This window comes from Mustelus asterias, chromosome 2 (genome assembly GCF_964213995.1).
Source record: "Mustelus asterias chromosome 2, sMusAst1.hap1.1, whole genome shotgun sequence".
NCBI classification, from domain to species: Eukaryota; Metazoa; Chordata; class Chondrichthyes; order Carcharhiniformes; family Triakidae; genus Mustelus; species Mustelus asterias.
Window position 1 is genome coordinate 9938128 of NC_135802.1, and position 23108 is coordinate 9961235.

The following is a 23108-nucleotide window of genomic DNA, read 5'->3' on the forward strand; positions in this document are numbered from 1 at the left end:
GTCTTCCCAGGGTCGAAGGGTCAGTTACTCAGAGGCATAGGTTGAAAGTGAGAAGGGGAAAGTTTAAAAGAGATGTAAATTGAAATAAAAAGCCGACACCAGTAAAGATGACCATGAAACTATGAAGTCCCTGTGTGTAACTAATGTCCTTTAAGGAAGAAAATCTGTCATTCTTACCTAGTGTGGCCTATATATAATTCCAGTTTGGTTGGATCTTAACTGCCCTCACCTTGTAAGCCATTCAGTTATATTGAGATGGACAATAATTGGTGACCTTGCCAAATGACTCTTTCATCCTGTGAATAAAAAATAAGTTATCTACTTTTGCAGAGAGGCCAACATTCCTCCCTCGACAAATACCCAACAACGGTGTCTATGTGAAAAATTAGCTACCATTTTTGCCTAAGAAATTCTGCTCCGTTTCAGATACTGGAGACCTGATAGGAGGATGACACTCAGTGTGGTACTGAGAAGGTGCTGCACTGTTAATTTGTGCCACCTTTGAAATGATATATTATACTCGGACCTTGGCTGCCCTCTTAAGTGGACAATTTCTAAGAGGATCAGGGGAGTTCTCCCCAGTGTCCTGGCCAGTATTTATCCCTCAATCAACATCATTAAAACAAATGATCTGCTCATTCATCTCACTTGCTGCTCCCAAATTGGCTGCTTTGTTTCTCACCATTGCAACAGTGACTGCACCTCAGAAGTACTTCATTAAAGCTGTGATGTACTTTTGAAGGCTTAAAGAAACGCAAGCTCTTTGATGCCCTGCCTCAAAGGTTATGTTTTATGTTTCGTTATCTTCGTTTAGTGTGACTTGTGTTGCACAATCTCTTGAGTGCATTACAACTGAAGTTGAAACACAAGTCTGTTTTTGCTTATGTTAATATGTGGAAAATGTTAGTCACTGTAGTACCCAGGGAGGAAATGGCCTTGTCTCTACTGTGCAGTGTGTAGTTATTTCCTCCCTGGCATCTGGATAAATTCTGGCATGTTGAAACAAAAGCCCACTGGAAACTCAGGAAAATTAGATCATCCAGATCTGCCCGGCGCCATCAAACTGGAATAGCAGATTGAAAGCAGTTGGGAGTGGGCCTGTATGGGTAGCAATAAATGAGGAAGGAACAAAGCTCACTTAAAGTGATGCACTTCACCGGAGTTCCGAGTACCTGTTGTCTGGTGTGTACTGGGCTGCAGACAACATCTACTCCATCATGCAAAGTTTTTTCACTTGTGATTTCAGAGAGAAGTCAACTCTCATGGGGTGAGGCTGCTGGTTATAAATATAGTGTAAAGTTTTTATGGCTTCTGCTCAGAAACCTCAGATTCCAGGAAAGGGGCCCTTGCTGAACATCATCCAGTTTCTAATTCCTAACTTGCATTATTCGAGGAAAAGTATTAGAATTGTTGTCAGTTGGATATCAGCTGAGGCTCAGTTGGTAGCACTCGTTTCTGAGTCAGAGAGGCTGTGAATTCAAATTCCCACTCCTCCAGAGCATTGAGCGCTTGATCTAAGTTGGCAATCCTCTTCAGTATTGAGGGAGTACAGCCCAGTTTGAGGTGTTGTCATTGAGATGAGATGTTAAAGCTAGGCCCTTTTGCCTGCTCGGGTGGACATAATTGCTCCTATACCAAAATTCAGGGAAGAGCAGGAGAGTTCTCCCTAATATCTTGGCCAATATTTATCCCTTATTTAACATCAGTAGAACAGATTATCTGATCATTGTCTCCTTTTTTGTTGGTGGGGGTGTTGTTTTGCCCAAATTGGCTGCCATGTTTGCTACATTGCAACGGTGAAAATACTTTAAAGAGTACTTAAAAGCAAAATATTGCAGACGCTTAGAAACCTGAAATGAAAACAAAGTGCTGGAAAATCTCAGCAGGTCTGGCAGCATCTGTGGAGATAGAAATATGGGAACAAAAGAGCAGCAGTAGACCATTCATCAATCCTGCTTCACCATTCAATTAGATCATGGCTGATGATCTATCTTAATGCCACTTTCCCACGCTATCCCAATGGAAGAGTTGTAAATGATTCCTCTTCAGTTCTGTCAAATTGGACTTGAAACATTAACTCTGTTTCTTTCTCCACAGATGCTGCCAGACCTGCTGAGGTTTTCCAGCATTTTTATTTCAAAAAATATTTAATTGGCAATAAAGCACTTTGGGATATCCTGAGATGGCAAAAGGTGCTATATAAATGCAGTCTTTGAATTATTTAAGTTATAAGTATCTTCAGGAAATCAATGACAGTGGATTTATCTAAGCTTCCTCTTGTGTTGGATTAGTACTGGGAAGCTGAATATGGCTTTTTGGTCTTCCAGACTGGTACCAAATGGCTTTGCTGTCTCATTTGCTGGGTTTGATCTCTGTGGTCAATGTTGATTGCGGTGGGGATGTTGCAATTAATCTGAATCCTGCTGGAGAAACTTCTGTTTTGGTTCTGACCATTACTGTTTCTGCTCTTGAAACATGATCTCACTACCTCTAAACCTATAACTTGCCTTGCCTTTTCCAGTGCTATTTCTCAACAAAAGAATGGCCACATAGGTTTATTTATTGTCAATCACACAACAAACATCTCTTTAAAAGAGGTATTAAAACCTAGGATCTGTTAAATGAGTTAGCTGTACTGGCTGTATATTTTTATACACTTCAATTAAATTTGACTGGACTGACTGTCTCTCTTTTGTCCTGACCACTGACTCCTCCCAAAGAACGCTAGTTCTGCACTTTCTGATGTGATGTGGAGATGCCGGCGTTGGACTGGGGTAAACACAGTAAGAAGTTTAACAACACCAGGTTAAAGTCCAACAGGTTTATTTGGTAGCAAAAGCCACACAAGCTTTCGAGGCTCTGAGCCCCTTCTTCAGGTGAGTGGGAATTCTGTTCACAGACAGAAGTTCTGTTTGTGAACAGAATTCCCACTCACCTGAAGAAGGGGCTCAGAGCCTCGAAAGCTTGTGTGGCTTTTGCTACCAAATAAACCTGTTGGACTTTAACCTGGTGTTGTTAAACTTCTTACTTTCTGATGTGGGCAGAAGTGACAGTTTGAAATAGGTAGGAACAGTATCGAAGGGTAAGGAGGCACTTTGTCAGACACTTGCTGCACCTTGGTTCAGAAAAAGCAATAGTTCTCCCCTGTGTACCGTATATAAATTGGAAAGAAAAATAGTTTGCGGATCCCCAACAAGTACAATGCATTTCATTTTGTCCATAAGGACAGGAAGGAAATGGCCCTTCAATCTCTGTTGTGCAAGGCTTGTGTATTTCACAGGTATGTTGGCAGAATTTCAGTACAGAATCGCACTGTCAACTCATTAAAATCTGCAAGCTCGCATTTGACAATCTAAATCTGTGCTGCCTATTGTGTTCAAATAAAAACAGCAAATGCTGGAAATACCCAGTAAGTCGATCAGTATCTGTACTGAGGAAACACTAGTGGGCATAAATATAAGATAGTCACTGATCCAATAGGGAATTCAGAAGAAAGTCCTGTACCCAGAGAAAGTGGACACGTTACCAAAGGGAGTAGTTGAGATGAGTAGCAAATCAAAGGTGCATTTAGGTAAGCACGCGAAGGTAGAGAAGGGAGATGGATATGCAGTAAGGGTGACATGTAGGAGAGAGGAGACTCATGTGGAGCATAAACAACAGCAAAGCCCAGTTGGGCCGAATGCCCTGTTTGAGTGATGTGAATTCTATGTAAATGTAATTAAAAGCTGTCTGCTGTTCTTGCAGCAGCTGACTGAGCGGGTGGATATTTCCAGCAGTACCTCAACTTATTTCAGGGTCTTTATTTTTCTATTACATCGGGGACACAGGACACAGTCTGTTTGTAAATAACCCTCCAACAGCTCTCCTCTGGGTCTTCAATGGGTCTGTATTGTTTTTCTTTCTACCAATTATCTCTACCGATTTTCCATTCTCCACTGCTTGCTGAGGGGTGGCAAATTGGCACAGTGGTTAGCACTATTGCCGCACAATTCCAGGGACCTGGGTTCGATTCTGACCTTGGGGGGGGGGGGGGGGGGGGGGCGGTTTGCACATTCTCCCATATTTGCGTGTGTTTCCTCCCACAGTCCCAAGATCTGCAGATTTGGTGGATTGGCCATGCTAACTTGCCCCTTGGTGTCCAACGATGTGTAGTTTGGGTGAATTAGCCATGGTAAATGTGCAGGGTTATGGCGATAGGGCAGGGGATGGGCATGGGTAAGATGGTTTTCGGTGAGAAGGTGCAGACTCAATGGCTGAATGACCTCCTTATGCACTGTAAGCGTTCTGTGGTATTCCACAGGCACCAGTTGCATTGCAACAACCCCATCCTTTCCATGTGCCATTATTCCACAAATTCCATCAAATCAACAACAGCTAGCATTTATATAGCACCTGTAGTAGAATGTTCTAAGGCGTTTCACAAGAGCATTATCAAACAAAATTTGACACTAAGCCACAGAAGGAGATGGATAGGATGGGTGACCAAAAGCTTGGTCAATGGTAGGGTTTAAGCAGCATCTGAAAGAAGGGGAGAGGGAGCTGGAGAGTTGGAGCTTAGGGCCCACGCAACTGAAGCTATGGCTTCAAGTGATGGAGTCTGAAAATCTGGGATAAGCACGAGGCCAGGATTGGAGGAGTGCAGAGATTTCAGAGGATCGTGCTAGAGAGATGGGAAAGGCAAGGCCATGAAGAGATTTAAAAACCAGGGTGAGAATTTTAAAATCAAGTGTTGACTGGCTGTTAATTCATGGGGCCATCACTGACCTGTGTGCTGTTAGCTGATACGCACAGGCATGCATTGCAACTTGGAGACAATCACAAGCCGCACCCCTGACTGACTGATTTATTTTAACACACCCTGCAGCCCACACCCCAGTCTTTGTGGAACCGCTACTGTGAACCTGGGAATTTCCTGCTCAGACCTGTCATTGGTTAAACTTCCTGAACTTACAGGAGAGTGCTCTGTTTCTATATTTCAACACAGCCCAGCCAATGTTTTATTTTGTATTCAGAAATGGAATGCGTTGGCAGAAAGAGCTCCTGTTCTGAAAGGCTCCTTTCATTGGGTGTTCATATCCGAGTGTTGATGCCAGGAGTTTAAAAAAAGCGCCAAAGCACAAATAACTACAGCAAACAAATCTCACCCGCTGCATGCATTCGAATAATAAAAGGCCCACTGAGGTGTGACCATGTAGAGAACAGAAAGAGGTACAGGGCAAAGACTACAAACAACCAAAATAAGAATTATTTGGTGTATTCTTTCATGGACTTGGGAGGATGAAGATGGATGTTGGATAATCTACTTTTTCAGTTGCGATGACTTCCACGATGGGATAAGCACGTAGAGATGATTTAGTCTTGTAGGTGCTGGTAGCTCTAGTAGAAACAGCGTAGCTGGGGGCTAGGCATTCAACCTGGAACAGAGCTCCGATTGTACTGCTAGATGGTAAAATGGCAGTCTGAGGGGCGGCATGGTGGCACTGTGGGTTAGCACTGCTGCCTCACAGCGCCAGGGGCCTGGGTTCGATTCCCGGCTTGGGTCACTGCCCCGTGTCCGCGGAGGTTTCCTCTGGGTGCTCCGGTTTCCTCCCGCAGTCTGAAAGATGCACTGGTTCGGTGCATTGACCCGAACAGGCGCTAGGGGAATTTCACAGTAACTTCATTGCGGTGTTAATGTAAGCCTTACTTGTGACTAATAAATAAACTTTAACTTTAAACTTTTTTCAGCTCTGCAAGGCAATATGACAGGTTCTAGCAGCTTGGTGGCATGTGATATGACTCCACATCTCCACCTTAATTTGGACAAAGGATGGATATTCCATGTTTGGATTCTTGAGATGGTTAAAGTTTCGACCATTAATAGATTTGTTCAACAGACTGAGGGGAGATTTGATAGAGGTGTATAAGATTTTGATGGGTATAGATAGAGTGAATGCAAGCAGGCTTTTTCCGCTGAGGCTAGGGGAGAAAAAAACCAGAGGGCATGGGTTAAGGGTGAAAGGAGAAAAGTTTAAAGGGAATATTAGGGGGGGCTTCTTCACGCAGAGAGTGGTGGGAGTGTGGAATGAGCTGCCGGATAAAGTGGTAAATGCGGAGTCACTTTTAACATCTAAGAAAAACTTGGACTGGTTCATGGATGAGAGGGGTGTGGAGGGATATGGTCCAAGTGCAGGTCAGTGGGACTAGGCAAAAAATGGTTCGGCACAGACAAGAAGGGCCAAAAGGCCTGTTTCTGAGCTGTAATTTTCTATGGTTCCATGGTTCTATGTTTCGGGGTCCTTTTGTCCTCTCGTGCTGGTTATCTCTGTTGGTCAGGGCCTGGTTGTAGATTTGTCAAGGGCTTTTGTACAGTTCTTTGTGATTTAATATCTGCAGTCACAGGGCGCATTAACACTTCTCCAGCGATAACAACATTGCAGCTATTCTGAATGCAAAAAATCCTTTTCTGAGACATAGCCAGTCATGGCTTCAGGCATTTAATATTTTATTCCATTAATATGTCATCAATGTGAATTCCACAAATCCTATACCCCTCCCTGTCAATGCAACCTTCTCCAACCCTGGGGAGATGGTGGTATTGTGGTATTGTCACTGGACTGGTAATGCTCTGGGGACCTGGGTTTGAATCCCACTATGGCAGATAAAGAAAGTTGAATTCAATATAAAATCTGGAATTAAAAGTCTGATGATCATGAAACCATTGTCGATTGTCATAAAGACCCATCTGGTTCGCTAATATCCTTTAGAGAAGGAAATCTGTCTTCCTTACCTGGTCTGGCCTACACATGACTCCGGACCCACAGCAATGTGGTGACTCCTAAATGGTCTAGCACACCTCTTAAGTTCAATGGCAATTAGGGATGGTCAATAACTGCTGGCCTGACCAGCAACGTCCACATGATGTGAACAAATAAAAAAAAAACCTTTAATGAACTCTAGCAAGCTGCAATCTGGCTGTTGCACATCATTGAGTTTATTTTTTATAATATTTTGTTTATTAGTCACAAGTCGGCTTACATTCGCACTGCAATGAAGTTACTGTGAAAATTCCCTAGTTGTCACACTCCGGTGTCCGGGTACACTGAGGGCGAATTTAGCATGGCCAATGCACCTAACCATTGATAATCATTCTTGATTTGGTGGTTGTGCCTTCAGCATCCAGGGTCCTACGCTTTGGATTTCCATGTCTATTCCCTAAACCTCTCCATCTATCTACCTTTGTCTCCTTTTTAAACACCTCTTCAAACCTACTTCTTTGACCAAAGTTTTGATCACCTGTCCTAATACCTTTTTATATTGGCTCGGTGTTAGATTTTGTTTAATAATTGTTCCTGTGAGTTTTTGGTACTTTTTACTATGTTAAAGACGCTGTATAAATGCAGATTATTGTTTTAATATACTGTTAGATGTTGAACCGTCTTTCTGGTAGCATTTTGTAATCAAACCCGTAATGCCATCGAAATTTGTGTTTGTGCTGTTTTCTTTATTATTGCTGTGACAAGTTCATTATTCACCATGCAACGAATAGGGCTTTGTTCGGTAAAATTTTGTATAGCAGAAGGCTTATTTATGTGTTAAATTAAATCCTGTGGGAAAAGTCTACAGTTTGTTTTACTGAGCTTCAATCCTAAATTGTAACTGGCAAAAGAGTCAATTGGAAGATGAGGACACATTATGGAATGCACTGCCTGAAAAGGTGATGGAAACAGATTCAGCAGTAATATTGATTAGAAAATTGGATAGATATTTAAAGGGAGGAAATTTGCAAGGGTGGAGAGGGGGTGGGAATCAATGAACATTGGAGTAATTGGCACAGGCAGGATGGGCCACCATCTCTATCATGTCATTCTGTGATTTCTTGAAATAATACTGACTTCTATTTTTGCGTCCATTGCCAGCTCAGTGTGTCATACTCTCACCCTGGTGTCAGATGGCTGTGGGTTCAAGCTTCACTCCAACACCTGAGCACACAGTTTAAGCTGACATTCAGTACATTACCTTTTGGATGAGATGTTAAACAGGCCACATCTGTCATTCAGGTGGATGTAAAATATCCCACAGCACTTTTCAGAGAGCAATCTGTCTCCTGACATTGTGGTCTTCATTTATCCCTCAACCAAGCATAACTGAAAGCGCATTATTTGGACATTTGTCTCATTGCTACTTGCATAACAACAGGGGCCAACTTTTAAACAGAATTAATTGGCAGTTAAGTGCTTTGGGAAACCCTATTCTGTGCTTGTATCCTCATCATGTTTAAATCAAGAGTTGGCATACTTCTTCCTATTCTAATTTATTTTCCCCATTGACCTTAAAATGATCCCCGCTGCTTTAATCACCCATTTCTCCTCCTCCTGCAAGCTTCTGATGCCCATTACTTTGGGGGCGAAAAGAAAAAGACAACAAATACTGGAAATGGACAGCATGGTCACCAGAGAAAACACACTGTTTCAGGCAGATGCACTTCTTGAATGACTATCTCCTACTCTTGCTTTCGCAGTGCGCTACACGGTAGCCTTTGGCCATTCTCCTAGATTTATCAGTTAACTTATTTTTGCATTGCTGTAAAAAGGAGAAACGATCAGTTCCAGGGAGTAATTCATCTTGTGGGACTTCCTCCCAGACAGTAAAGCCTGACTTACACTGCTAGATACTTTGTGCACTGATCTGAAATGTTGGCATGTTACTGGTGTAATCATGATGTCTTAGTCTGACCGCTAGTAAGCTATGTGGTACAGCACTAGTTACAACCTAGTTTACTCAAGACTTGAATTTGGAGAAAAATTATCATCATTAATCCATCACAACGGGGAAAGAGCAAAGGGAATGGGATTAATTGGGATCTTTCAAAAAAGTGTTTTAAAAGTAAAATAGTAACCAAAGTGAGCATTGGTCCTCTGAAGAGTGAGTCTGGGAATTAATAATGGAAACAAACTGCCTTACTGCCATTCTCCCACTTTCTCCTGTAATCCATCGCATTGTTCCTTTTCAAATAACAGTCTAATTTCCTCTTGAATGCCTCGATTGAACATCCCTCCACTGCATTCAGGCAGCCCTTAAAGTTGCTGTATGAAACAGGTAGTCGCCTCCCCGTATTGTGTAACTACCTTTTTGGTCTATTTTATGGGTTTGGACACTGCTTTGATGAGTTTTTTTATGCCATAGCTTCAGTGAATTTAGTGTTTGTTGCTTAAAGTAAGTGTGACCAGCATGATTCACCCAAAAGAGGAAAGATAAGCCTGGTGAATCTCTAGTTTACCGGTTCCCTGGTGACTATTGTGCAGCCAAAATTTTCAAAGTTGTGTCATCCGTACGAATATTTTTGTTTGTTTTTCCCATTAGTTTATTTTCTGTAGGTTTGCTTTCAGCAGATTTGAATCCATAAACATAGGATAGTTACTAAAAAAGCCAACAGGGAATTCAGGAAAAACTTAATTACTCAGAGAATGGTTAAAATGTGGAACTTGCTGCCATAATGAGTATTTGAAATCAGTCTCATGGATGTTTTTAGTGGAAAAAGAAATAGAAGCTAATGTGAAAAGTGAGTGGAGTGGGCACATGTGATACACTAAACTGGTCAACTGAGAGGTTTCTGTGCTGTATGTAATATTTAAAATATATCTTTTATATATGCAATAGAACATGCTCCTATTCACTTTGCAGAACGCATTCAGTAGCACTGAAATAGCATACCATAACCGTGCATTTACAGCCATGCTTTTGTGCAGCCCCTTATAACCCCATCAGTCAGGGTAGTTCCATACAGGTCAGTGAATGCAAAATATCATCTTGAACCTCCGTGGCAGTCTGAGCTGCTCGTTTCATCGGTGGCCAAGGACCACGTTTCCACCTCTGACAGCAAGTTTGATTCTCTGATCTTGCAGTTAGAGGAGGAACCATCTCCTGGTGATGCACACAGACTGCTGTGACAGCAATCCTACCTCATACAGTTCAGCGTGCTGCGCTGACATCAGCACTCCTGGTGAAACAGTAAACGTGTGATTAGTGTCACTGTATTCTTGTAGAAACAATGAATGCTGTAAACTATTTGAGTTGAATGTGGCAGAGGTTTGCAATATTGCTGCAATTATGCCATGCTCATTTTCAGGTTTGTAGATTTCAGCGCTAAATGCATAACCTCTCTTGCAACACTCATTGCCATGGGCTGATTCCTTAATGGAAGAATATGCTCTTAGTGTTGCCTTGTTATGCTGTGCTCTATTAGACATGATTTCACAAAGTGCCCCCAGAATGCATGCTGGAAGAAGCACGACATTCAATAAATGGTTAATTACAAATAGCTGTATTAATAGTAGGTGAGAAAAACATGATTTTAAGGTTGTGAATTTTACTCAAAGAGCTGCTTTGGAGTTTGCCACTGATATTTGGAGCATTTCAAAATATTCAACCTGCTGTCACATACAGGGCTGCAGACAGAACATACTATAAGAGTTATCTTATTTTAACATATAGGCCTGCTGGTCAAACTGTACAACTCTTATTCAAGTGACCTTTTGAAAGCATTCTGCTCCTGTCCTGCTTTTTTTGGGGTGTTCCAGTGTCATTTGTTGATCTTGACTGAGACAGCAGTCACCCAGCCTATAGATTTTAACTTGTGCCCAGATCATTGTTCCATGGCTTATATTGATTGATTTATTCATATTCTCTCTCCCTTTGGAAGTACCTTACCTTGCCTGCGGCTTGGCACTTTTTTCTGTGGCTTAGGGGCTGAAATCGGAAACTTGCTCAGTAGATTGTCAACTTCACAGACTGCGCTGCACTACAGGGAAGGCAGGAAAACTTTCCAGTTCTCCTGACCCATGTTTATTCCTCAACCAACATCATTTTAAAAAAATGGTTTATCTGGTCATTGTCACATTGCTGTTTGTGGAACTTGCTGTGCCCAATTTGGCTGCTGTGTTTCCTGCATTACAATAATGATTACGTTTCAAAAGTGCTTCATTGTAAATTGCTTTGATACACCCTGAAGTTATGAAAGCATCTGCATTAATATAACTTTCTCTGTACGTAACTGCAGCTCCTCGATGACGCCATCAAAAACATGGAGTTACTATTCACATGTATGTTGACAACACCCAGCTCTACCTCACCACCATGGCTCCTGACTCACTATTGTTAAATTATCAGACTGTTCATTTGACACCAAGTACTGGTTGGGCAGAAATTTCCTCCAGTTAAATATTCATACAATCCCTACAGTGCAGAAGGAAGTGCGGTTCAGCCCACTGAGTCTGCACCGACTCTGACAGAACATCTTACCCAGGCTCACCCCTCTCCCAATTTCCATAAACCCGTACATTTACCTCGCTAATCCCCCTAACCTACACATCTTGGAACATTAAGGGACAATTTAGCATGGCCAGTTTTTGTGGGAGGAAACCGGAGCACCACACAGACACGGAGAACGTGCAAACTCCACACAGTTACCCAAGGTCTGATTCCTGGCACTGTGAGGCAGCAATGCTAACCACTGTGCCACCGTGCCGTGTATTGGGAAGATTTAAGCCATTGTCTTCAGTCCCAGCTCCAAAACCCTGTTCCCTAGCTACTGAATCCACCCCTCTCTCCTGCAAGTGCCTGAAATGAAACCAGATCCAGAGGTGTGCTTCTGACCACATGTCCATCGTGACTAAAATTACCTATTTCCTCCTCTAGCATTGCCCGAGTTCTCCCCTGCCTCGGCTTATCTGCTGTTGAAACCCTCATTCATGCCTTTGTTCCCTCTACATTCAAGTATTGCATCACACTCCTGGCTGATCTCCCAACACAACCCTGCATAAACTTGAAGTCATCTGAAATTCTGCTGTCCATGTACTTACCATATACTAAATTGGAGTTGCAGGTCGGCTTATGAGGAGAGACTGAGTAGACTGGGGCTACACTCATAGTAATTCAGAAGAATGAGGGAAGATCTTATAGAAACGTATAAGATTATAAAGGGAATAGGTAAGATAGAAGCAGCGATGTTGTTTTCACTGGCAGGTGAAACTAGAACTAGGGGGCATGGCCTCAAAATAAGGGGAAGCAGATTTAGGACTGAGTTGAGGAGGAAATTCTTCACACAAAGGGTTGTGAATCTGTGGAATTCCCTGCCCAGTGAAGCAGTTGAGGCTACCTCACTGAATGTTTTTAAGGCAAGGATAGATAACTGTTTGAATGGTAAAGGAATTAAGGGTTATGGTGAGCGGGCGGGTAAGTGGAGCTGAGTCCACAAAAAGATCAGCCATGATACCGAATAGCAGAGCAGGCTTGAGGGGCCAGATGGCCTCCTTCTGCTCATATGTTCTTATGTTCTTACCTGCATGAACTTGTGTACGTCTATGCTCAAATCCCGCTCAAACAATGCGGCACAGTAGCACAGTGGTTAGCACTGTTGCTTCACAGCTCCAGGGACCTGGGTTCGATTCCTGGCTTGGTTCACTGTCTGTGTGGAGTTTGCACATTCTCCTCGTGTCTGCGTGGATTTCCTCCGGGTGCTCCGGTTTCCTCCCACAGTCCAAAGATGTGCGGGTTAGGTTGATTGGCCATGCTAAAATTTCCCTTAGTGTCCTGAGATGCGTAGGTTAGAGGGATTAGTGGGTAAATATGTAGGAATATGGGGGTAGGGCCTGGGTGGGATTGTGGTCGGTGCAGACTCAATGGGCCAAATGGCCTCTTTCTGTACTGTAGGGTTTCTATGATTCTATGAATGCCTTGATTTAAAAATTCTCGTGCCTGTTTTCACATCTCCCCACCCCCCATCTTTGTAATTTCCTTCAGCCCCACAACCCTGAGGTACCTACTGTCACCTAATTCTGGCTTCTTGAGCATCCCTGAATAGCTCCCCCTTTGGTGTCAATAGCTTCAGCTGCCAGGGCCCTAAGCTCTAGAATTTCCTTGCTACACCTCTTTACTTCCTTACGATATTTATTAAAAGTATCCCATTGACCATCTGCCCTAATAGCTCCTTTCATGGCTTGGTGATGTAGTTTATTTTATAATGCTTCTATGAAGTGCATTGGGATTGTTTATTATGTTAAAAGTTTTGCATTAATAAGTGATTGTTGAATCAGCCTCCTTTGTTGACAGCAGAATTGTTGTTTCACTTTTCTGTGACTTTGTGGTGCTCTTGGATCCTGTTTTTATTTCACACTGTACACTCCAGGCATACCCACCTGACCTCTGAAGGCTTTCACACTCCTGCAGTGTGACAGGACTTTCAGCTGGTCCTGCAAAATTTCTGTTGAATCTCCTGCTGCAGTGTTGTGTAATACCTTTGCAAAATGATTGGTTATTAAAGAGCCATTGCCATCACCCCCCTCACCGGGTTTCTGAAATAGTCACTGAAAGAAAAAACTTCATTGCGGGGTTTAGCACAGTGGGTTTGTGTTGCAGCCGATTATTAATAATCTTCAGCAAAAAATATTTCTATAGTACCTAGGCTGTGGTCCAAGTGCTGGTAAACGGAATTAGCATAGATTGGTATTTGATGGTCAGCATTGACATGGTGGGCCGAAGGGCCTGTTTCTGTGCTGTATAACTCTATGACCCATGAACTTCGGCATGTCCTGACACACTGCAGATAAAGCAGTACACTTGGAGTGCAGTTACTTGTAAACTTGCTGATGGCAACAACTGTATGTTGTGCCAGTCAAGTCCTTTATATTAAAGGCACTTAATTTTCTGTCTGCTTCCAGCCCATATAGTGTTGTAGTAAGCAAGAAACTGGAGTAGGTGCTCATTGGTTAGCTCTTTCAAAGAGCTAACACAGATGTGATGGACTGAATGGCTTCCTCCTTCTGTATCATTTTAGAATTTGAGTAGTGTCTATGCCTCTCTTCCTTTTTGATCCAAGTTGGGCCAAAAGAAGATATTGGTCAGGATTAACCAGGGAATCCCACCATGGATCATGTCTTGTGGCAAAAGGCCTGTATTCAAAGGCAGTTTTATTTGAAGTGATTGGGTGGTCTTGCAGAGTCCTGGGTGAGGAGCTTGGAGCCTGTGTAGGGGAGCTCATTACCTGATGAGATGGGCATCATAGTTGGTGATTCTTTTAAGGCTTGCTACAATTCTAAAATCTCTTGTGTGCCTGCTGTTTCAACATTCATCATTTACACTCTTGGTTGACTTGCTGTTTAATAGGCAGTGTGCCGAGCTCAGTCTTTTTTGGAGGCTGGCTAAATTACCCATCATAAGCAAGAGAGCAAAAACAGAAAATGCTGGGAGATCTCAGCAGGTCAGGTAACTTCTGTGCAGAGAGAACACAGCCAATCTTTTTTGGCTGGATGACCCTTGACGAAGGATCATCTAAACTTGAAATATTGACTTTATTCTCTCTCCACCGATGCTGTCAGACCTGCTGAGATTTTCCAGCATTTTCTGTTTTTGTTTGATTCCAGCATATGCAGTAATTTGCTTTTGTAAGCACGGGAGAGCCATTTCTATATTTCACACCTCCTGCATTTGAAGAATTGGGTACAACAGGCCAGTATGAAATTATAACCATTTTGACATGGTGAGGTTTGTAATGAAACAGTGTTAAGAGTTTTATGGGTTTCTTTTTTTTGCGTTCTTGGAACATGAGTGCAACTATCGAGTTGTTATTTATTGCTAGGTTTCCCTGGAGATGTTTTGAGTCAACCTCAGAACATATGACTGGCCAGACTGGGTCGAGGGTGTATTTGTAAACATTTGAGTTTCTCGGACAATCGAGGTTATTTCTCTGCTGCTAGCCTGGATTTACTGCACTTATGTTGAGATGTTGCCATGAAGGAATTTGAGCTCCAGAATTGCTCATCCTTTACGGTACTTTTACAAAAGCAGTAACTAGTATAAGTATGGGATTACGTTTGTATATTGTGCTAACAGACCCAATGGTCCTGCTGAAATAGAACATAGAACATAGAAAGCCACAGCACAAACAGGCCCTTCGGCCCACAGGTTGCGCCGATCACATCCCCACCTCTAGGCCTATCTATAGCCCTCAATCCCATTAAATCCCATGTACTCATCCAGAAGTCTCTTAAAAGACCCCAACGAGTTTGCCTCCACCACCACCGACGTCAGCCGATTCCACTCACCCACCACCCTCTGAGTGAAAAACTTACCCCTGACATCCCCCCTGTACCTACCCCCCAGCACCTTAAACCTGTGTCCTCTCGTAGCAACCATTTCAGCCCTTGGAAATAGCCTCTGAGAGTCCACCCTATCCAGACCCCCTCAACATCTTGTAAACCTCTATCAGGTCACCTCTCATCCTTCGTCTCTCCAGGGAGAAGAGACCAAGCTCCCTCAACCTATCCTCATAAGGCATGCCCCCCAATCCAGGCAACATCCTTGTAAATCTCCTCTGCACCCTTTCAATGGCTTCAACATCTTTCCTGAAATGTTGGTGAAAAAGTATATTAGAAGGCACAGGTTTACAGTGAGTAAAAATTCTTGCACTTCCTTTCCTCCAGTCTCTGTTTTCCCTGCCTAGTGGCTTGCTTCTGTTCTTGTGTCTGTACCTCCACAGATTGTGAGTTAGTCAGTCCCATACCAGGGAGGAAGTACACTTCACAGTACCTGAGGGCTGGTTCATAATGCAGAGCAATGCCAACAGTGCAGGTTCAGTTCCCGTACCGGCTGACGTTGTTCATCCTCTCAACCTTGCCTGAGGTGTGGTGATCCTCAGGTTAAATCACCACCAGTCAAAGGGGAGAGCAGCCTATGGTCAGATGGGACCATAGCGACTTTATCTTTTACTTGTTCAAAGTGCTGCGTATTTACTGTAGAAAAGTATCAGAATGGGCATGATTTGCTGCCATTACCTGACTTAACTCTTGAACTGAGTCTGTGCAGTGTTGGCTGTATTGTGCCAGGTGTGATCTGCTTTATTGGGGTAGTGACCACTGCAATTCCAACATCTGGAAGGGAGTGCAGTAACTGTGTTGGGGAAAGATGAGATGTTAATGTTGAGCCATGTAGAAAGAAACTTGTATAGAAGTTGGTTAGACTATACTTAGAGTACTGTGCAGAATGCTAGAACATAAATAGCAGCAAGAGTAGACCATTTAGCTCCTCGAGCCTGCTCCACCATTCAGTTAGATCATGGCTCATCTGATTGTGCCCTTAAACTTCACTTCCCTGCCTGCCCCAATAAATATAGAAACATGAAAAAGAAAATAGGAGTTGGAGGAGCCCCCCCTCTCCAATATCCTTTGATTCCCTCCTCCTCAAGTGCTATATCATACTGCTTCTTGAAAACATAGAAGGTTTTGGCCTCAACTACTTACTGTGGTAGTGAATTTCACAGGCTGACTAGTCTCTGGGTAAAGAAATTTCTTCTCATCTCTTGTCCTAAATGGTCTGCCCTGTATCCTCAGACTTCCTAGACTACCTTGATTTGAAAATCTATCTCATTCAGCCCTGAATATATTCAATGACCCAGCCTACACTGCTCTCTAGGGTAGACAGTTCCAAGGATTAGTGACTATTACAAAGTCGAGAGAAGAAATTCCTCCTCATCTCCATCTTAAATTGGAAACCATTTATTTTGAAACTGTGCCCCTAGTTACAGATTCCCCAGGAGGAGAAACATACTCTTTACATCTACCCTGTCAAACCCCCTCAGAATCCTATGTTTCAATGAGATCATCTCTCATTCTTCTAAATTCCAATGGGTATAGACCTAACCTCGTCAACCCTTTCTCAGAAGACAACCCCTTTCATCCCCAGGAATTAGCCGAGTGAACCTTCCCTGAACTGCCTTCAATGCAAGTATATCCCTCCTCAAATAAGGAGAACAGAACTGTATGCAGTACTTCAAATGTGGTCTTGCCAATGCCCTGCACAGTTGTAGCAAGACTTCCCTACTTGTATATCCCAACCTTCTTGCAGTAAAGGCCAACATTCCATTTGCCTTGCTGTTTACTTGCTGTACCTCCATACTAACTTTTTGTGATTCGGGTATAAGAATACCCTGAAATCTGTATCACAGAATATTCCAGTCTTTTTCAATTTAAACACTGCTGTTTTTCTATTCTTCTGACTGGACAACCTCATATTTTCTCACAAAATACTCCATTTGCCAAATTTTTGCCCACTCAACCTTTCTATCCCTTTGTAGACTTTTTAATGTCCTCCTCACAACTTGCTTCCCTACATATCTTTGTATCGTCAGCAAATTTGGCGACAATACAGATGGCCCCTTCATTTTTTCTGTGCAACAAAATACATGTTGATCAAGATCAGGTTGTTCACCGTCTCTAGATCTCTGAATTGGAACAAAGCAGGCTTCCTGTGCAAGCCATAAACCGCCTCATTCCAGCACTTAAATATTCCAGCTATGTAGAGAGACTAGAGAAATTGGTGTTGTTCTCCTTAGAGCAGTGAAGTTTAATAGGAGATCTGATAGATGCATTCAAAATAATGATGGAGTAAATAAGGAGAAACGGTTATTGGTAACTAGAGAGCACAAATTTATGATAATTGGCACAAGAACCAGAGGCAACTTGGTGAAAAGCATTTTTATATAGTGAGTTATGATGATCTGGAACGCACTGTCTAAAAGAAGTGGGAATTGACTGTCAAGTGTAACTTTTAAAAGGAAATTGGATACTTGCACAAAGAGGAAAATTTTGCCAAACTCTGGAGAAGGAGCAGGGAATGGGACTAAATTGGATAGCTCTTTCAAAGAGCCAGCACAGGCATGATGAGCCAAATGGCTACCTCCTGTAACCTCGGATGATTTTTCTTAAATCAACTCCACCTATCCTGTGATTGTCCATCACATTGCCTCCTGGAACACATGTAATTGTCAATTGAACCCATCATTCTTGCTACCTTATTCCACAGGGCTGTCCTGTTGGCTATAGATTTTATCTGACTTGATTTGCTCAGAATTCATCTGATATTTGGACCCATCGCCATAATGAACAGTATGACTGGCTCAGCTTTGTTAGTAAACCTTCATATTGAAATTGTCTTGAGAAAACAAACTAAATTTTCTTCTCAAATGTTAACAAGATCTACCCAAGGTCAAGGCAAGGGAAAGGAGATAGTTTTAATGAGGAAATTGAAGTATCCTAGATCAGCAATCAACTGTTCTGTCCAGAATGATACCATAAATAATGTCAGCTATTTTTCTTTAGCTAATATTCTTTTTCACCTTCTCTTTCAGTTTCTCAGAGCAGCCTCAGCTTGAAGAAACAGAGGAGTCGGAGTTTTTTCAACTCGTTCCTATGTTGTTTTCGTGACTACAATGTGGATTCAGCGACCTGCAACAGCAACACCAATGCTCAGATCCCGCCAGTGGAGGAGAATGGGTCGATCGCTAAGGTGCGTTTTGCCTCACTTATTATTGATCAGACATTTGGTGAAGGAATTTCCACGTGCACACTACCTCTGGGGTGAAAACCTCTTCTTTCCTTCGTTCCTGAGTAACTCCCAAACTGGACAACACATTAACGTCCACCATTTAAGAAATCAGTTGTCAGTCAAAATGGTTTCAGATCAGAAACTTTACTCATGAGTGCAACTGATGCTCCCCCTGGCCGGAGCCAAGTGCTTTGTATATCATTTTAAAATGCGCCAATATTTCCATCCTTAAACTGAAAGTTGCAGACCGCTTGGTAATGGGTTTGTTGAGCTGTTTGGCAGCAGGTTGAAGTACCTTTCAGAATGTCTCTGTTCTGATGCTGTTTCATGATTAATTGACTACTTAAAGCACTTGGCTTTCTCACAAAGGATTCCAATAATGAAGACTTGCATATTTAGAAACGGGCTTACAGATGAGGCCCTAAAGTATTTTTGGCAAAGGTGCAAACAGCTCCTACTTTTTAAATCCTGGAGCGCATTCAGACATTTTAAGTTCTTGTTCAAGCCTCCAGTACAGCTTTTTGTTACACAGTTCTAAATTTTGGGTTGAACGCTCACACTGCCAGGAATAACTTGTTGATGAATCTTTGCCGCAGAATAAATTTGTTTCAGTTTTAGAAAAAAGCTATTCTCAACTCAAATTTGTAGCTACAAACAGCACATCTTCAGTGCGCAAATACAAATTCATGGATTTCCTGCACTGAAATTTAGGATTGTGCTTTTACTAAAGGTCTAAATAAAGTTTGGGGTGGGGGAGAAGAGAGAGAGAGAGAGAGTCTCATTTGGTGTTTTGTTTTATGCCTCAAATGGAATGCTTTGCTAAATGAGGCCTTGCCACCAGACATAGCTGCAGACATTCAAAATTGTCTTAAATACTTCAAAGGCTCTGAGCTGGGATAAATGGGAGGAAACTGGGAGAAGTCTTAATCTGAGAGTCTTGGGGAAGATCTTTTTTCCTTAGGACTGATTGGTTTTGCTTGACTTAATCCCATGCACTTATTACATCAGTGTTACAGTGTTGAGGACTAACTTTATTATCTTTTTATTAAAACATTAGTTTTATCTTGTATAGTATGGTTCAACCTCCATTCCAGGAATTTGGCATACAATCTAGACTGGCACTTAAGGACATTAAGAGGGACTGCTGCAGTTTATTCATATTGACATCTTTATCTTAGAAATCCTACAGCACATGATGGGGCTTGAATGGACGACCCCTCTCCCTTTTAGGTGGATGGTAAAGGATCACATTGCACTGATTCAGGATGAAGAGTAGGGATCTCTCTTGGCTAATGTTTATCCCTCAATCATTTTCAACCAAAAGTGGACTAACAGGTTATTTGTGGGACCGTACCTGTCTGCAATTCAGCTGCTTCAATTTTCTGTGTAACACTCGTGACTGCTGTTCAAAAGCAGTTATCAGTTCTGAAGCATTTTGAGACATCCTGAGAAACTGAGAGCCATAGGAATTTTTAGCACTGAATGAGGCCATTTGGTCTGTCACGGCTATGCCTGCTCTTTGCAAAAACAATTCTAACTAGTTAAAACTAACGACTGTTGTCATTAATTTCTTTAGTTAGGAAGGGGTAATAGTATTCCCTATAAAACTATTAAGATCTTTAAAACAAAGAAAATTACAGCACAGGAACAGGCCCTTCGGCCCTCCAAGCCTGCACCGACCATGCTGCCCGACTGAACTAAAACCCACTACCCTTCCGGGGACCATATCCCTCTATTCCCATCCTATTCATGTATTTGTCAAGACACCCCTTAAAAGTCACTACCATATCCACTTCCACTACCTCCCCCGGCAGCGAGTTCCAGGCACCCACCACCCTCTGTGTAAAAAAAAATCTGCCTCGTACATCTCCTTTAAATCTTGCCCCTCGCACCTTAAAGCTGTGCCTCCTAGTAATTGACTCTTTCATCCTGGGAAAAAGCTTCTGACTATCCACTCTGTCCATGCCGCTCATAATCTTGTAGACTTCTATCCGGTCTCCCCTCAACCTCCGTCGCTCCAGTGAGAACAAACCAAGTTTCTCCAGCCTCTCCTCATAGCTCATGCCCTCCATACCAGGCAACATCCTGGTAAATCTTTTCTGCACCCTCTCCAAAGCCTCCACACCCTTCTGGTAGTGTGGCGACCAGAATTGAACACTATATTCCAAGTGCGGCCTAACTAAGGTTCTATAAAGCTGCAACATGACTTGCCAATTTTTAAACTCAATGCCCCGGCCGATGAAGGCAAGCATGCCGTATGCCTTCTTGATTACCTTCTCCACCTGCATTGCCACTTTCAGTGACCTGTGTACCTGTACACTCAGATCCCTTTGCCTATCAATACTCTTAAGGGTCCTGCCATTTACTGTATATTTCCTATCTGTATTAGACCTTCCAAAATGCATTACCTCACATTTGTCCGGATTAAACTCCATCTGCCATCTCTCCGCCCAAGTCTCCAACTGATCTATATCTTGCTGTATCCTCTGATGGTCCTCATCGCTATCCGCAAATCCACCAACCTTTGTGTCATCCGCAAACTTACAAATCAAACCAGTTACATTTTCCTCCAAATCATTTATCTATGTATATATATTACAAACAGCAAAGGTCCCAGCACTGATCCCTGAGAAACGCCACTTGTCACAGCCCTCCATTCAGAAACACCCTTCCACTGCTACCCTCTGTCTTCTTTGACCGAGTAAGAAGTCTCACAACACCAGGTTAAAGTCCAACAGGTTTATTTGGTAGCAAATACCAAAAGGGTATTTGTATCCTCACTGTACCGGAAGGGATTCTTTGACCGAGCCAGTTCTGTATCCACCTTGCCAGCTCACCTCTAATCCCATGCGACTTCACCTTCTGCACCAGTCTGCCATGAGGGATCTTGTCAAAAGCCTTACTGAAGTCCATGTAGAAACATCCACTGCCCTACCCTCATCAATCATCTTTGTCACTTTCTCGAAAAACTCGATCAAGTTCGTGACCTCCCTTTCACAAAACCATGTTGCCTCTCACTAATACGCCCACTGATTTCCAAGTGGGAATAAATCCTGTCTCGAAGAATCCTCTCCAATAATTTCCCTACCACTGATGTAAGGCTCACTGGCTTGTATTTAACCTGGATCATTCTTGCTACCCTTCTTAAACAAAGGAACAACATTGGCTATTCTCCAATCCTCTGCGACCTCCCCTGTAGCCAGTGAGGATACAAAGATTACTCTCAAGGCCTCAGCAATTTCTTCCCTTGCCTCTCTCAGTATTCTGGGGTATATCCCATTAGGCCATGGGGACTTGTCTACCTTAATGTTTCTCAAGAACCCCAATACCACCTCCTTTTTGATCTCAACATGACTCAAACTATCTATACACCCTTTCCCAGACTTCTCATCTACCAAGTCCTTCTCTTTGGTGAATACTAATGCAAAGTATTCATTTAATACCTCGTCCATTTCCTCTGGCTCCACGCATAGATTCCCTCCCTTGTCCTTGAGTGGGCCAACCCTCTCCCTGGCTACCCTCTTGCTCTTTATATAAGTATAAAAAGCCTTGGGATTTTCCTTAATCCTGCTGGCAAATGCTTTTTCGTGACGATCTTTCAGAACCTTTCAGAATTTGAAAAAAAGACTATCAAGTGTTTCCTTTCCCGAGAATAAGTAATGCCAGCATTGCAAGTACCCCTCATAAAAATAGTTTCCAGTTTTCAATCTCCAGCATCGAGGGGTCACAGTGGTTAATGCTGCTGCCTCAGTGTCAGGGAGCCGAGTTTGATTCCGGCCTTGGGTGACTGTGCGGAGTCTGCATGTTCCCCTGTGTCTGCATGCATTTCCTCCGGGTGCTCTGGAATTTTCCCACGGTCAAATGATGAGCAGTTCGGTGGATTGGCCATGCTAAATTGTCCTTTAGTGTCCAAAGATGTGCAGGTTTGGTGGATTGGCCATGGTCATTGTGTAACGCTATGGGGATAGTGCGGATGGGAGGGCCTGGGTAAGATGCTCTTTTGGAGAGTTGGTGCAGACTCAAAGGGTTGAATGGTCTCCTGCACTGTAGCGATTCTGTGGTTCTAATCAAATCGACGAATGCTTTCCAAGCTTCACTGTCATTTCTATAATTAAGCACTCAAAACTGGATGCGACAATTGTGTAGCCAAACCAAAAAACAATTTAAAAAAATCTCTTTTACTCTTGTACTCATATGTTCTGGGTTAAGGTCCTTCTGGTCTGTTTATAGCTTTAGCTACCTTCCTTGCGCTCATTCATGCTCATTTTAAATGCCTAGTTCATTTGCATTTATCATTTTGGTGCCCTTTTGGTGAATACTCCCATCTCCTTTCACAATATAGTGACTCACCTCTCTACACATTCATTTGAATTCCTGATTTTTCAATATTTGCCCCTACTTTTGTGTTATTTGCATATTTTAAGATTGTGCCCTCTATCTCTAAAAGCAAATCATCTATACTATATATATATATATATACATAGATGGTGATTCAGCATTGACCCCAATACATGCAACGCATATTTGTTGCCTTTAAACCAACCATGCTACTGTTTTTCCTCTTGTACCTTAATGGGTGCATTTTTACAGTAAACCTTCTGTAAAACGCATTAAGAAATTCTCTGCTGAATCCTTTTGAAAATATTAAGCCAAAATTAAATTGAGCATCAAATGCTATTTTAAAAGTTGTGCCCCAGGTTAGTATCACTAAAGGTTGTGGCACAGGTTAACAAGGTCGTTTTTTAAAAAAA

The 23108-nt window shown here is 42.5% G+C and overlaps 1 protein-coding gene across 2 annotated transcripts in view; it reads left to right on the forward strand.

Moving 5' to 3' along the window:
* The window catches only part of ctdspla (CTD (carboxy-terminal domain, RNA polymerase II, polypeptide A) small phosphatase-like a), a 193366-nt gene that overhangs the window by 103035 nt on the left and 67223 nt on the right, over positions 1 to 23108 (forward strand). For both annotated transcript variants that reach the window (XM_078231279.1, XM_078231270.1), the window contains exon 2: positions 18161 to 18318. In XM_078231279.1, coding sequence (XP_078087405.1) covers positions 18161 to 18318 — 158 coding nt within the window. The remainder of the gene's footprint in view (positions 1 to 18160; positions 18319 to 23108) is intronic.